Genomic DNA, 16241 nt, shown 5'->3' with positions numbered 1-16241 from the left:
GGGTCTGACTTACAAGTTCTATGTAACTACACCTATCAAAAATTATTTAGCTACTATTCAAACTTTAAAACTCTTCCCTGCCTGTATTAAAAAAGTGCTGTGACAATATGAAGTGCACTAAACTGTACTACCTTGATATAGGAAAAAAAATTGAGGAATCCCCTTGTTTCTTCTGTGAGTTGCTAAGAAACAAAGATTCTGTTGGTTCATATCTCGTTAGGTCTTCTTTGTTTTAGCCTTTACTCCGTATTGCTTTGAATGTATTTTTTTTTGTCACTGCTCATAGCTGCAAGGCATCAGCAGCGAAACAAATTTTAAAATTGTTGCTTATTAAGGAGTAGCTTAATCACCTCTAAGCAGACTTTGACACAAGGTTTTTTCCATATATATATATATATATATATATATATATATAAAGATTATGACAACCTTTCCCACTGACAGTTGGCATTCATCATAATCCAAATTGGTATCCTAGAATTCTGTCATTCAAAGGATAGAGAAAATCCTTAGGGTGTTTACCTGTTTGTTGCAAGCAAAGATATGAGTCTGAATAAGTATTTTAACTGGTAACATTATCATGAGGATGTCCATAAAAATGTGTTAATTTTGCTAGGGAGTGTAGCTATAATATAGCTTGGTAGTGCTGCTAGAAAGAGAATATTAATCTCAACAACTTGCCCTGGTAAGGGAATTACAAAACAGTACTCCAGAAAATGTTTTTTGCTACTTCAATATTAGTTGGCAACATGGTGAAATAGTCAGGAAATCTTCCTTGGGTTTTGTTGTTGTGAAGGTGATTCCAATGTTAACAAATCGAAATTTGATACTGATAGAAGAGAATTTCATAAACAAATGTGTAGGTTGAGAAGTCATTTGTAAAGCCCTCCATATTGCAGTCACTCACTGCAAAGCCTCAGCTTAGTGTTATCCACGTGTAACGTATCACAGACACAATATTCTTCAGCAAAATGTTTCGTAGTAACACACATTACTGCTTTTTGTGATCTTCATAGAAAAAAAAAAAGAAAGAAAGCTTGACAGGTTGGTCCCAGATTTGAGTCTGTTAGAAAATGTACATTCAACGTTTGGTCTTCTATTCATGATAAAAGATCAAGGTTCACTTCTGGGCAAGGGATCAGAGTAAACAAACAAACCATTGTACAGTTGTTTACAATCTAGTTCCCCCCCCCGTCCCCTATATTGTACACACAGTTCATTGTAATACTAAAGCAAAGCACTTGGTATGTAACTGGATTAATAGACTCCTTATAAGCCCTCAAAAATAGATTCAGTGTTTCTGAAAAGCCCATGTTTTTTTAAGGCCACGATAATCTGCCAAGAGTAATTTTGTCTTTAAATCAGCATAATTAATCTGATGTTTCCTCCTCTCAAGTGATTCCTCTTCTTCCCTTCCATTCCTCACAGGATGACCCAATGCCTCTCACTCTTCTGCGTAAACACTGGAGATCTTGAAGACTTGGCTGTCCCCTCACAACTTGCTTGTAGGTGTTGAGCTCTAACATCATCTTGAACTCATTCACAGCGAAGAAGAACTTTGAGTATAATCTCTGATGAGGAGTGTGTCGTATTTGGGGGAGGACGGGATACAGAGAGCTGATTCAGAAGCTGGAGAGCTGGGAGATGCACTTCCAGAATCGATGGAGTCTCTAAAAGGAGAAGGAGGAGTTAAAGCCACCAACTCCTCCAGGTCTTGCTTGGCTGTTGGGGTCTCTGAAGTGCCTTCTTTAATGCTGTCATTTGAAGGTTTCCTAGCAGACTGTGAAGCGCCATTGACTTCAATGGCAGGAAGCGGTTGGATCTCTGCAAGCGTGGTCATTGTTGTAGGGAGCTGGATTTCCCGTGGAATCAGGTACGAAGAGCAGAGAGGAGCAGCCCCCATTGTCCCTGGAGTAGATGTTGAAAGCATCATAGAGTTCAGCTCACTTATATTGGCTGTGAAGCGAGTAACAACACTACTGATCTGCTCCATGAGGGAGCCTTGAGAGGAGCTACTTCGCTGAGGAGGTTCTGACTGGAAGGTAGGGGCTTCATCTTCTGTTCGGCTGACAGAGGCAGTTCTGTGGCTCAGAGTGCTGATTGGTGAGGGAGTCTGGGGTCGGTACTGAGCTGGATATTGCTCTTCGGCTTCTGAAACATCATAAAGCGTTTTGGCACTAGCCTCGGGAAATGTAGCGCTGCTACTGTGTCGGCTGCTATCTGTGCTTTTAGAAAAAGGCTTGATCACTGCAGTTTGGTTGGGGTTCTCTTTTTTGTTGATGTGGACTGACAACCGCTGCCAAAGGTGCGCTCCTCGGCTGCTTTTCTCATTCTGGGCCCAGGAAACTGATTTCCCATTAGAGCTGTAAACACAAATGAGATAAGATGGTAACTTGCAACAAAGTTAAAAATATAATTGCTGTACCTATATCAAGGGTATGTGGTATTTCAGAGTTTATATTCACCATAAGGCTGACTGTAATTTCATCTATATCTATTTATTGCAATATATATCTATCTATCATTAATACCTGCATGTTCGAGGAAAACAAGCAGCGTATCATCTCATTTCACAGACCAGTTGTGCACCCAGCCATCACCTGTCCTGTGCTAGTTCATGGCCACTGCTGACCCCTCTGTTGAGGCCCTTGGGACATAGGCAGTGTCCATCCTGGGGGAGAGAGCAGCTTGATGACTTCCCTTCTGTTGGATTGGTGTCAGGAAGAGGGCCTGTGGGACTGAGGGATGCATAGAGGAATGAGGAAGAATTAAATGCTTGAAGAGAGTGAATGAGAGACTTGGACTGGCTAGAGTGCAGGGGCAGGTGTGTGGGCTGGCCTGGGAGCTTTCAGTGGTAAGGAGCTTGGTATAGTGTTCTGAATGGATTCCTGGTATGGGGCAGGGATTGTGGACTGGGAGATGAAGAAGCATAATCTGTTAAGGTTGGGGGAAAAATCTGTTTATGTCTGACTATTTGAAAGCATTGGAGCAATACACAGAAAGGGACTATACTGGTTGTAGGTAATGGGCAACAACTTCTTCATCAAGGCACTTGGCAAGCTACCTGCCACTAAATTAAAGAAATTTGTCTTTTTCAAATTGCAGTTAGGCTCAGAGAATGAAACTATGTTCCTAGTAGGAAAGAAATACCAGGCAAGCTATACAAGCAGCTCCTCATGGTAACATGAGTTTGGAGACAGCAATAAACATTTTGCTCCGCTTTTCTGCAAAGTGAGTCCACTTAGGGTAAATTCTCTTCAGATCCCATCATACTCTTTATCAAAATTGCTTATTTGTCTCCTCTTGATACCTAAGAAAAGCCAGCTGTGGCTCTTATAAACACATAGTATTTCCTTTTACATCTTCCTCAGTCTGATGAGCTGGTGTTCACACATACATTAACATATAGTTCTTGGAAATAAGGAAGATATTAGAAATATTTTTTGGCTAAAACAGACAATGACTCTGAAATGATGTCAACAGGAAAAACAGTGTACACATACAAATAAACATGATATATATATATATATATATAATGCAACAAAACTTTAGACAATTCGCCTTGGTTTCCAAATGTTTGCTATAGCCATTTAGGATTCGTGAAAAGACAACACCACTGGAGACCTTGGCAAATTATTGCAAATTTGTTTTTTGTTTGCTTTTTAAGTCTGCAATAGATATCCTTACATGTTAGCCTGCAGCATAATAGTGTGCAAAACACATACTTAACTAAATACAGATGACTTTGTACCAGCCTTCATGGGAGGCTTCCTTCAACCATCCATTTAATAGCTCTTCTGGCCATCTAAAAAAAAGGACTGGGAAAGGAGCTGTATAAGTACATATGGGTCCCCCCTTTGCTGCAATGGTCACCAGGATGTTTGTGTCTTGGAAGTTTTCTGCTAGGCCCCTATCCCTAAAATGCCAGGCAAAACAGCTGGTGGCTTTTAACTTGATGTTCAGATAATCCTTTCGTTCTGCTGTACTTCAGTCAGAGCAAGAACGAAAAAGCAAACTCTGTCCTGTAGCACTGCTCACTTTGACTCTTTGAATCTCTGTGGGTCCAGTTCTGGTCTAAGCAGGAGCTGGCACTAACGTCTTGCAGAGTAAAACTGTTCCCTCTGAGGACCATGCACTTGCACCACATACTCTGTGGGTGTTGAGAACTGTTTGAGAGCCCTGGCTCACTGGTCATGCTGAGTCCTGAGCTCAGTGGGATCTCAGTGACAACAGCAGGACCAGAATTTGGATTGTTTGCCTCTAGTTCTGGTATGATGACCATGAAACCTTGTTCCAATTGCTGCTGTGTTTGACCTGGACCAGGAGGAAGAATGATCTGGCACTTGTAACTTTGATCAGAAAGAAAGAGAGGACGCAGATGCAGTCCTGTATCTCCTCCTGGTGAGGTCTTAGAAGGACTTGTGATGGGTCTGCCTGCCACAAGGGTGAAATAAATGCCATTAACATGAAGGATTAGTCAATGCAAATAGAAATGCTTACCCAAAGAAAGTGGTGTATTCTAGCACCCCTCCTGACTTCAAGCACTGGCTTAGCACAGATGTTCAAACCCTTTAAAAATGTGCTAAGTGCCTGAAGGTCAGATTGTAAGTTTGTGAAGGCAACATGCTACTCCCTCCAGTTAAAGAGACAATAATTAAGAAGGGATATGAGGCTGAAGAACCTAGGGAAAGGGAAAGGATGAAATCTGAGTTTGCATCAAACCCTTGTGAAAGATAGTGAACAGTTAAATCTTCAGTGGTGAGAGTCACCAGCCTCCCTGAATCTCAGTTTGGGTTTGGGTCAGTCTTGGCTGATATACTCATACTTCTTTTGTACTCTGCCCAAGAGTAATCTCTGCATGTGGCTCTCATATTGATCCTAGGGCTCTGAAGGAGACCCAATGGCTGTTTAACACAAATTTTGTGCAAAAGTCTGAAAGACTTGACCATTATTTACTGCAAATTCCTTGATATTACAAACTGAATAGGACACAAACACCATCCACTTGGTGGGGCATTGGAATGGGCTGCCCAAGGAAGTGGTAGAATCAGCATCCCTGGAAGTGCTCAAAAGGTTTGGATGTGGCACTTGGGAAAATGGTTTGATGGTGAACACAGTGATGTTTGGCTTACGGTTGCACTTGATGATCTCAGAGGTCTTTTCCAACTTTTTTGATTCTATAATTTTTCAGTAAGGAGTGAACCCTATAGCTAAAGAATTTCTGTGTCAGAAATGTATCCTATGCTTTATCACACTATACCTACTTAGTAGGAAGTCAGCACTGGACTGAAGGGTGCAATTATTTTTTTGCCTCTGTGAAAGGAGCACTGCTTGTTTTCTAATACTGTCATGAAACTGGGTTCTGGATAAATTGCTGTGATAATACTTTAAGATCCTGCTCTAACTGCTTATTGATCGATAATCTGTCAAGTCAACTGGAAACCACGCAATGCTCACAACTTAAAAATAGAGAAATAAAGATAGATGACTGACATAGAATAGGATGTCTAGGAATGGAATTGTTTACCTTTACTATGTCCAGCTCTGCCTTGACTCTTCAATGATGGGAAACTTTAGGATTGTGAAATTATAGATTTTTCGAGTAAACAGATTTTGGGTCCATCAGTTGAAATTAGTTGAAAACATAATAATTACACTTTTGAACTCCCAAAGGCATTTCACTACAAAGTTTGGCCAAATACAAATTTTTCTACCCTAGTCTTCTGCTCTGCCAGTTCTTCTGCTGGCACATTGCACTGAATAGAGCAGAGGAGAATGCATCAAACTTCAACCAGTGATACCAAAGTGTTCAGGGGTGGTTTTTTTTGTGGTTTTTTTTTAAACAAAGCCTTTTGCAGAACGTTTTTTTGTTTTTAATTTCTTTTGCTATAGGTTAATTAGGTTCTGCTTAATGCACAAGAGAGATTTCCTGAAAACCAGACAGTAATTGTTTCTCCATTGTCCTTACTAAAAGCTGCTTTGATTTTGATAGACTGGTTTTTTCCCTGCCTTCTAGACTTACATAATAAGTATAAGAAATGAAATTAGAATAAATGAGAAAACTTGGAAGTAGCTGATATTTCAAATATTTCTTCTACAGTTGTCCACTTGATGACAGAATAGCAATTAGTTTTGTTTCTCCTTTTATTTTTCTTAATGAATCTCTTTAGAGACACTAGAGTTTTGTCTTTAGGGATTTTTTTTCTGTTCATGAGAACTATTAACTACTTATTATACACATAGGTATGAAAAAAATATTCCCCTCCCTTTACACATATATGTTTTTAACTGTCTAGAATGGATTACTTGGTCTTTTGTTTTTCTTGAGGTAGTAGAAGTTTTGTTGCAGCATTTTTTCCTTGTTGTATGATTACAAGATGGTTCATAGGTCTGCCACAACTGTTTTTTTTTAGCCAGGTGCTAGTGAAGCAAATTTATTTTGTAAGGTACTTAAAAATGCAGAAGAAATGAAAAATAGGAAGAGGAATTTACAGGCACAGCAGCTGAAAACTCCCATATTTTAACAAGGGTGCCATTCTCATTAATTACCCAGATCTGCTAAAATTCATTCTGGTGCTGAATGCCTAGGGACTGGTACTGGGGACAGCTACTGAAAGCATATGCAATTTGAAAATAAGTCACTTGTTCTCTTAATATCTTTGACTGAACTAGGAAAATCAGTTAAAAATGATGGAATTCATTATTTTTCAAGAAAGCCTAGAATGCATAGCTGCATAATATTATTCAGCAGTGGAAACCAAAATATAAGTGGAACCATAAAAATGTAAGGGAACTTTTGTTCCCTGTCAGATACTAATAAGGGTATCTAATTCCAAATGTGAAATGGTACAACTGCAAACACACACTGGACAATAACTTGATGGAGACATGTATGATATGTTTGCAACCTGTCCTCGTGTGACTACAATAAGGAAAGATTTCAAATTAAGTTTTTAAGTCCATGAATGGAAGCTCATATTTTAGAACACTGATCTAATTTTTATGGAGCTAAAATTGGTAGCAAATTTGTGCCCAGATGTTTCAATGGTTGAAGTGTTACAATTAAGGTATAGCTCCAAAACTGTGCAGACTTCTTGCATCTTTAAGGGAGAAGTCTTCCCATGTTATCCCCAGAAGAAGCTGGCAGTGATAAGCAGGATAAATTGTACTTGGCTCAGCTCATATAACTTTCTGCCAAAGAGAACCCTTGTTATTCAAAGTAAATAGCAAGAACCTATTCTACTTTTAGACTCGTCTGCTGAAAACTTATTAAGGACTCAATGATATAATTACTCTGCCTGAAAAGGATTTGTGTGCTATCTGTAGACTTAATTAAAATTTGATTCTTCATAAGGGATGGTGTGTGTATGTGTGTGTACCCATGATGAATTAAGTCAATTCTACCACTGTAATGTTTTATTTTGTTGCTATTCCTCTAATTTTAAAAAGCTTTTAAGAAAACTACTACATGCCTATGTAATTGTTTCCCTAGGTAAAAGACAATTCTGCCACACACAGATAACCTGCTAGTGATATATTACTCAAGTTATTTAGTTTAAATTAATCTCATACTGCTTTTTCTATGGAAATAAATGTCAACAAAACAGAAAAGAGGAATGATACAGGGCAAAAAATAATTTTGTCATGTCCTGAGTTCTAGAAATAAAAAATGATTTGCAATTATTTTTCAGAGTAGTTTTCTGTTATGAACAGCAAGAGAAATTATTTATATTACTCTACAAATCATAATCTGTTGATAACTCCGTTCCTCATGAAAATCCCAGCTGACATTTATATGAGTGACTTTAATATATAAGTATAAAAGAAACTACAAAGTGAGAGAAAGCTGATGGACAAAACCTTTGCCAGCGGCCTCCCAGTTCAGCCACCAGTGATGCTGATTCTGGTAACTGCTTCAGCAGCACGCCTGGTTGGGATTGGGAAATGGAGGGTCTGGTATCTGAATGAAACATTTCTAGTACATCAGTAGTACAACATTTCTAGCACATCATTACCCAAAATGCAAAAATTATCCTGGTATGAGATCTTCTTTCCTCTAGCATCATGACCTCATTGCTATTGTTAATTAAGGCAACTAGAGCTGTGTTATGCTTTTTTTTCTGAAAAATGCCCTTTCAAGCATCTCTGAGCACATCTCTTCTACACTGGAGCATTCTATTCACAGGATGGAGAGAGGACAATGACACGTCTTGAACTCTGAACACTGCTTCCTGAGTTCTGCTTAAAGTAGAACATGCTTTAAGGTATTTTCAGCATTACTTGGTCAACATGTTTTTTCATTGTTTTCACTGCTAAAGGTATGAAATGGGAATTGGAAAAAAAACCAAAACATTACCTTACCAGACACTGAAATCAAGTGTAAAAGCAGTGCAGTGCACAAAAAAAAAAAAAAAAAAAAATTACAAAAACCACACACACACAAAAAACCAACCAACAAACCAACGAATAAAAAATTTAACTCTCCCAGATGTATCTCCAAAGTCTAGAGTTGATTTGACTTCTATCTTCTGCAAAGAGCATGCAATTGGAGGAATTTTACATGTTTTGCATTCCTAATAAATAATTACAGAAGTACTTTTCCACATGGGACTTATCAGCAAGAAAATTACTCCTTTGAGTTATCAAGCAGTTTCTTATTCATTGCATTCAATCAAATAAAAAATGTATATATTATGCAAGAAATGCAAAAGAACTGATGCTGTGATGTCTGCTTTGTGAAAGCTTCATAAAACATCTCATTCCATAGCTGATTTTATCATATATGTGTGAATGATACTCACAGGTGATGCAGGATGTTGTAACTTCCCTAATTGGAAATAGCTTTACAAGGTATTGCATTATATACCCACTACTTCTATTTTTATGTCATTTTTCATCTTGAAAATCCAAAGCCACTTGTAATACTAATATAAAGCATAGTTAGTCCCAGATCTGGAACATGTCCACATTAGGGTTGGAACACAAATATGACGTTGCATGAGGGATTTGAGGGCATGAGCTGAAAAACACTGCCCAGAATGGATTGCACGGCATTATTTAGACTGAAAGACTGTAAGTGGGATTTGGTCAGTATCATGGTACCTCTTTGTCCCATGAGATGATGAGTTTTTTTCATCATTCACAAATGGTCAGGCCCCGGTATGTCTTTTTCCATCTGCTCTTTCACCTCAGTGACTACTAACACTGGTCTGATACTTACTGGGACGCAAAAATGTACCAACTTTCTGTCTTGCAATGTCTGAGTTCTCTCTGGGAGATTCCCAGGCTATTCAATAGCAACTCTGTTGAGCTCACAAAATTGGACAAGGACCATTGGCCAGGACATTATGGCTGGAGACAACAAAACACAGCCATCAAATGCAATTGCACTCTCTGTTAAGCAGCAGGTGTTCTTAACTGTTTGAGTAGGTCTTGCAGCTGACAGTCTTGCTGTGGAACTATTAGACTGACACAGTTTCCAGTCTTTTTGACTGTTAGGGCATCCTCTTTAACAGGAACCTTTTTCTCCTCTCTACTTGACTCAGATCGATTACAGTCTGGAATGCAAACAGATTCTTCACTGTGAAGATATAAAAAAGAAGTTTTTCAAATGTGTATATATGGCCAGGTAAAACAGAGCTGAATACTGTATGACAAAATACAGTTGTCTGACAATTACATGTACTTTCTCACTCTTCTAAGTTCCATTATATATTGATTTCAGATAGCTTTTAAATAAAGAATAAATATTTCTGAAGGCAATGCAATGTAAGAAAAAAATCCCTGATGACACATAGACAAGAAACCACTCTATTTGACAAAAAAAAAAAAAAAAAAAAAACAAACAACTTTGTGCACAACACTCAGCAGTCAACGTTTCTGATGGTATTTTAACTGCAGGAGCCCTCAGCTGTGTGCTATGTGGTGTGAGTGTTGATGGCCCTATATATGTGTGTGAATGCTCTACCCAAGGGAAACATAACACTGCAAGTATCTCCCTGAACACCCTTCTGCAATAAAAAAATTTCCCGAGGGATGTAACACTTGGGAAAAGTGACGGTATAATTTGGTCACCCGTGCTCTATGGGTTACATTTATAAATATCCTACAGGGCTTGAGTAGGAATGAGTAGATCTTGCAATAAATGGTAAAATGGTTCTTACACTTAGTAGAACATAACACAATGGCACAATGTTTAAGAGCATTGTTTCATGAAAGATGTATAGCCATCTTTGGCATGTATGTGCTTATTCATTTATGAAAGGACATGTATGGAGAAATGAAAATTTTGTCCTATGGGAGAGTTCAACTTTTGGAAATCTGGCTGGACTCAAAATGAGAAGAATTGCTGAAATCTCCAAGTATTTCACAAATTAAGTAGTTTGAAATATTTCAATAGGAAAAACATCAAAATGGCCATAATAAAGCAGTTAATCCTAGTAACATTGAAAAAACTTGTCTTTGATATTCATTGAATTGTAACATTGCTTAATTGCATGCAAAACATTGATAATGAAACAAAAATAAGTATATTAATTAAGCTGAGAAAGTTATAAAAAAGATACTTTAAACTGTATTTAAAATTACTTTGAAACCTTTCCTTTAAAGAACTAAAACTCAGCACTTTTCCATAAGATATTTTGATTGAGAAGAACCAACATTTTCATATGAATATGTTTTTATCAATCAGTTTTTCTCTGCCCTTTTAGAAAGCTCTTTTGGTTAGACTTAATGTAACACCTAATATGTAGCGGACCTACCCTTACTCCAGGTTTGAATGCTGCTTCTTTTCATCTGCCCAACTGGCTTAATGAGTCGGGTGTAAGATTTCTCCACTCCAAAGCACCATATTACAACAACATCACATAGGACATGTGGTTCAGATCACTGGAATGAACACGGTGCAGGGTTTTTTGGTAGTCAGATGGAACACAGAAATCAGCAGTGGCAACATGTTTTCTTTTTTTTTTTTTTTTTTCTTTCTTTTCTAAACATACTTTATGGGATACACAGGAATTACAGACAGAGGATCTAGCCTGGAATTATCCAGGGCTGCTCCTTCTGTTCACAGACATATCACACTGACCTAAGGCCTCTTGCTCTTTGCTTACCTGGTCATTGTAGCTCGCCCACCATTCCCCATACTCCCTTTTGGGGTGAAACACTCTATTTCCGACTTGTGCGGGGGGGCCAGTCTCCTGCCTTTGTACCTAATAAATCACGACAACAACAGGAGCAAACAGAGAGAAGTGATTGTGTGCTCAGCTTTCTTTGACAGCTGCTGTGCAAAGGGCCATGCACATGAATGTTACTGTGGCAGTGGTAAAGAAGAGTGCAAAGCAGCTGTGGGAGTGGTGGAATAACTGCATAAAACCCCAGACCAGTGTTAAAGTAAACAGGGTTATGCAGGACAGGTGCTCACCATTTTCTTTATATATATCTATATCTGTATCTCTATATAGGAGGAGCCAAATAGTTTTACAGAATAAATAACATGCTAACACTTTAATAAACAGTTAGAGAGACAGTTTAAGGAAAACAACACTTAAGAATCAGTGGGAAATCAGCTGGTGGCCATGTTCTCAATCATAACTTATTTCCCTGATCCTGCATCCCTGTAATATGTGGCTTATTCCACTTTTCAAAGCAAACACCAGTGCAGTGGGTTGGTTGGGTAAAATTGGTGTGGGCTCACAGTTCATGTCGTGAGTGGGACTTCCTCTCTCCACTGGCAACAATTAGAATTTCGAAGACTTGCTGAGATCTAGACATAAAGTCAAATGAGATCAACCCCAAACCTAGAGCCCAGTGCAGTACTATGCGTATTTTATGTACAAGACCTTGCACTTCGATGAAAAAAATCACTTGCATAAACAGTTTAATATTTGATCATCTAATTAATTCATGGATGGGATACAAGATAAGACCTGATCGTTGTTTACTTACTGAACACTCGGTATGTGAGTAATGTAGTGTCTCATACTGCTCTCCTCCCAGCAGTGAACTTCACTTAATCATACAAATTCTTGTGCTAGGTGTTGAAATACCTATTTAAATCCTTTAAGAAAAAATTGGGAAAAATTCTTGCACGTGTCTTCTCAAAGAGATCGTCATATCCCACCCCCAAATCCTTTTTTGCTGTGCTGTGGGCTTTTAACACACTTCTGTGGAGAAGTTTGTGCATTTAACACTGTTAAAATGACAGAATAACGGACTTTTTTGTCGCTCATTCATTGATCTGATCTAGATAACAAAAGTACCTTGAAGAGAATTACCCTGTAAAAGATAAATAACCTGAGTACAGAGAAAGTGAACTAAATATTGGATGCAGTTGTAAGTGCAAAGTCCTTTGGTGTACAAATTATAACCTTACTGAAAGGATGAACAACAGCAATTTTGCAGACTGGCTACCAAGGTTTTAAGACAATCTGGAATGTGGTATATGTAGTGCTCCCAGATAGGCACGAAGCTCACACAGGACACAGGTACTAAATGGAAGTTGATTCCTAGGGCAGAGAAAAAGTGGATGGGTTTAGAGAGTAGATAAATTTACTGAAAAATACAAATGAAGTCAAAATGGATCATACAAAATTAATTGGGATAACCAGAGAAAAAGAGGAGAGAGAAAAGAATGTGTAGAAACTTCACAGGAAAGAAAAGGAAATAAACTTGGAGTGAAGGTGTTAGACATCAAAGAAAGTAGAATTTAGGAGGATCAGGTTGGAAATACAGTTATATTTAGAGTAAATAAAGAGATATTTTGTCTAGCAAGGCATAGGGAAAAATATCAAAACTAGGAAAAACTGGGAGACTCTAAAAGCTCACAATAAGTAGGATTCTAGAAACCAGCCAACAAAAAAGAACAAGAGGTAAATGTCCTTGGTAATCCCATCCTAAAGAACCCCAGGTTAGGATGGATGTGACCCAGATAAATAAACACCCACAACTGTCCATTTCACATTAGCATAAATTTCACTACTGTGAAAATCAGCAGAGACACTGTTACAAATCTCTCAAGTTTATCCATCCACTCAAGAGCAAATTGCACCATCAGAAACAACCCGCTGTCTCATAAAACCTCAAAGCCTTGAGCCATAGTAGTTGCTGCGCTGCCATTCATTCAGTGCTAAATGTCCATGGAATTATGAAAACAGTGACCAAACTCTAATCAATCCTTCTGGTGTGGAAAGTGCATCTAACTGTTGAAAGGAAGCTGCAAAATTCTTTGAGTGACTATTCTGGAAAAGCACACCAAAATAAAATGGTGGATGCATAAAATATCTTCAGCTCTTAGAGCAGACACAAGAAATTACTGTGGCTCAAAATACCTTGCATTACAAAAATGTCTCCTCCCAGGTTGTTACAACCAAAGTTTGCTTTAGAAGAGCAAATCTGTTGCGAGGGAAAACCCTCAGGCATTTACAGTTGACATAAGAAATACTAATGTGAAAAGTAATTGGGCATTTTGGAGGAGGCATAAACCACTACAGTGTGAGCAGTATTTGCAAGGACAAACTTATTTTCTCCTTTTCTTCAAATTTCAGGACTATATATTGGTTAGAAAAAAAGATAAAAGACTTTGATTCTATGCAGAAAGGTGACAACTAAATTCTGTTAAAGGATTTAAAATATTTTGGGTAATCTTTAAGTGTTTTTCTCACATCTTTTGGTGAAGAATGGTGATCTGCATCATTTTTTTGGCACAGGAGCAAGTTTTCTTAAGGAAAATATTTAATGATAAATACTAATATGTTTTATAAATGTTGATCGGTGACAGGAAATTTGGGAAATAATTCCCAGTAACTCAATCACTGCAGAGCTTATCCATTTGCCAAATGCTTGGTCACATCACTCTATCTTACACAGCAGTGCTCTGCTCTATCCAGAAAGCCTCACAAGAGAGAAACTCCTAGGCTGAGAAACCATGACCATATTGCCTTGTTTTTAGAAAAGTCAATATACATGTGATACATGGCAGGAAACATTAATGAGACTGCTGAGGTTTGAAGACCTTTTTTCAGGAGAACCTTTTCTGAAGACCTAGAAAAGAAAGGTTTTCTAGACCTTTCTCTCGCCTTCTTCACCTTCCAATAAAACTCCTCTTGTAGACCAATATTAATGGATACTATGGGAAAAAAAAGGGGGAATATGGGTGTCATCATCATCCTGAATGAGATCAGAAGTCATTCACTAAAATCTGTAGAAATCAGATTTTATGTATGTGTAGGTGTAGATTCCTCCTTTTTTTTTTTGTGGGTTTTTTTTTTTTTTTTTTAAATCTGTGCTGACAAATCTCTAGATATGGGCTTTTTTTAGACTATGCCTCCACAGTAGATCCAGGTGCTGGTATCCTGGTGGTCTTGACTTCATGTTAGGGTGAGACCCATCTTTGTTCATCATCCCTTGTACTTCTGCTCTTTCCCAGTTTCCATGCAGAAGATGTTGGATACCTTGGTCAGCAGCACATTTCATATGGCTGTACATCCCCTGTCAGGAGGATGTTGTCAGGGGAGACCTAGAAGTTGTACCATAGCCTACATTTATGAATAGTTTGGTTGAAGATATTCTTAAATCCTTGAAAAATAATCTGTGGATAGAATGTGAATGGTAATGCAAAAGTTCTGTTAAAATGTCCACAATACGCAGAGTGAGAGATTTCTCAAAAGACAACAGCTTGAATAGCAAAAAAGTAGTTTTTTCAAAAAATCTGTTCTCTGAAAAAAAAATGACCAATTATAAACTGTTTTTTACTCTTTGACATAAGGTTTTTTTTTTCTCTTTTTCAGTAAAAAAGTTTAACAAACTGAAGATATCTCAGGGTATCTTTAGGTTTTAAAATGCAAATCAAATGTAATTTATTGTTTGGGAGATGGAGATCTGTCATAAATCCCTATTTCAAATGCAATCTCATACTGCCATGCAAAAGTGTTATTGATTATTGAGCACCCAATGTGTGCTTGACACTGTTGACTTATATACAAGCAATATATTTCACCTGCAATTTTCCTTGGTCATGCTATTAAGAAATTATGAAAAACCTAAATTTCATAGCAGCAGAGTTAAAGCCAGTCTTTAGATTAGATAATATGTTTAAAGATTTCTTCATAAATGCTAAAGATTAGAATGTGAAAAATATTTAGTGTTTTTACTATGGGGGCTGCTTTGAACTACAAACATACTGTGTCCTTAAAAATTGATTCTGTGAGATTGATCATGCTATCTTGAAAGTGCAGCATATTGCACTGAATATTTTGAAAGAGTCTCTGTTTATTGTGTGAATTTTACCCATTTTTGTAAGGGCTAAAATGAATTGTATATTATTAAGCACGCCACGTTTTTAATTTTTTAAAAGATCAATGTATAAACATTACTTGCTTATTAGCACAATTTTAGTAAGTAAAATTGATTTAAATCCAAACTTACAATATTTTTTTCAAGTGCAGCATAATATTTCACTTTTTATTCTAATTAAGCAATCATCTGTAGCTGGTGAATTAAAATAACTTTTTTGTTGGAATGATATGCAAAGCATTATATTGGCTCAAGGGAAGATTAGACCGATAGCAAAATATTACCAGTCTGTTTAATTCCCTTGTTCCAGAAAGATTTTTCTGAAGTGCTGGACAAACATTGTACAGGATTTTCATATAATAGAGTTTTACCTATAAAAACATTCAATATATAATGCTATAATCAAAACTAGAACAGATTAAAATTGTTATATATTATAAACATATATAATGTTTGTATATTTTAGCAGACATCTGCCTTAAATTTCAGTCACAGTCATGAAAAAAAACCCACGCAGCTCTCTGCCAGATGAAATGCCATCTCTTCCACTAGTCCACATCAACATCCAGGATACAAGTACCAACACCATCCATTATAATTCATACTGGTATTCCCACAGTGGCGGACTGCTTCATGACTTGGTGGGCCTTGGAAGGAGGGGGGTGCATGTCCTAGTCTTTTGTTTATTAGATTAATTACAGTGCATCAAATCAATTACAATGTCAGTTTTTATCAAAGTTTTCTGTAGAAAGAAGCAAAGTTCCTTTGGTAGACAAACCTGCTAGACAGGACCTACATCGTGCATGCTAATGAACGTGAGACCATCTGCATGGCTGGCTTCTCTGGGTGCTCTCCAGCATGTGTGATAAGGACAGTGGTGATACAGTACATGGTGGCCTTTATTTGTCATCAGAATTTTGGGAGACAGGCTTGAAGATTAAAAAAAATGT

The 16241-nt window shown here is 37.6% G+C and overlaps 1 protein-coding gene across 5 annotated transcripts in view; it reads right to left on the bottom strand.

Moving 5' to 3' along the window:
- Window positions 1-629: 629 nt before the first annotated feature.
- GRM5 (glutamate metabotropic receptor 5) overlaps window positions 630-16241 on the bottom strand; it is a 238689-nt gene continuing 223077 nt past the window's right edge. For 3 of the 5 annotated variants that reach the window (XM_068181558.1, XM_068181556.1, XM_068181557.1), the window contains exons 10-11: window positions 11112-11210; window positions 630-2363 (exon numbers count right to left, since the gene is read on the bottom strand). In XM_068181558.1, coding sequence (XP_068037659.1) covers window positions 1541-2363; window positions 11112-11210 — 922 coding nt within the window. In that variant the 3' untranslated portion in view covers window positions 630-1540. Of the gene's footprint in view, window positions 2364-9418; window positions 9581-11111; window positions 11211-16241 lie in introns of all 5 variants that reach the window. The other 2 variants (XM_068181560.1, XM_068181559.1) reach the window with 2 other exon arrangements.

Source organism: Anomalospiza imberbis, chromosome 2, assembly GCF_031753505.1.
Source record: "Anomalospiza imberbis isolate Cuckoo-Finch-1a 21T00152 chromosome 2, ASM3175350v1, whole genome shotgun sequence".
NCBI lineage: Eukaryota > Metazoa > Chordata > Aves > Passeriformes > Viduidae > Anomalospiza > Anomalospiza imberbis.
The sequence above is the reverse complement of the archived record's forward strand: the minus strand, read 5'-3'. Positions and strand labels throughout refer to the sequence as shown.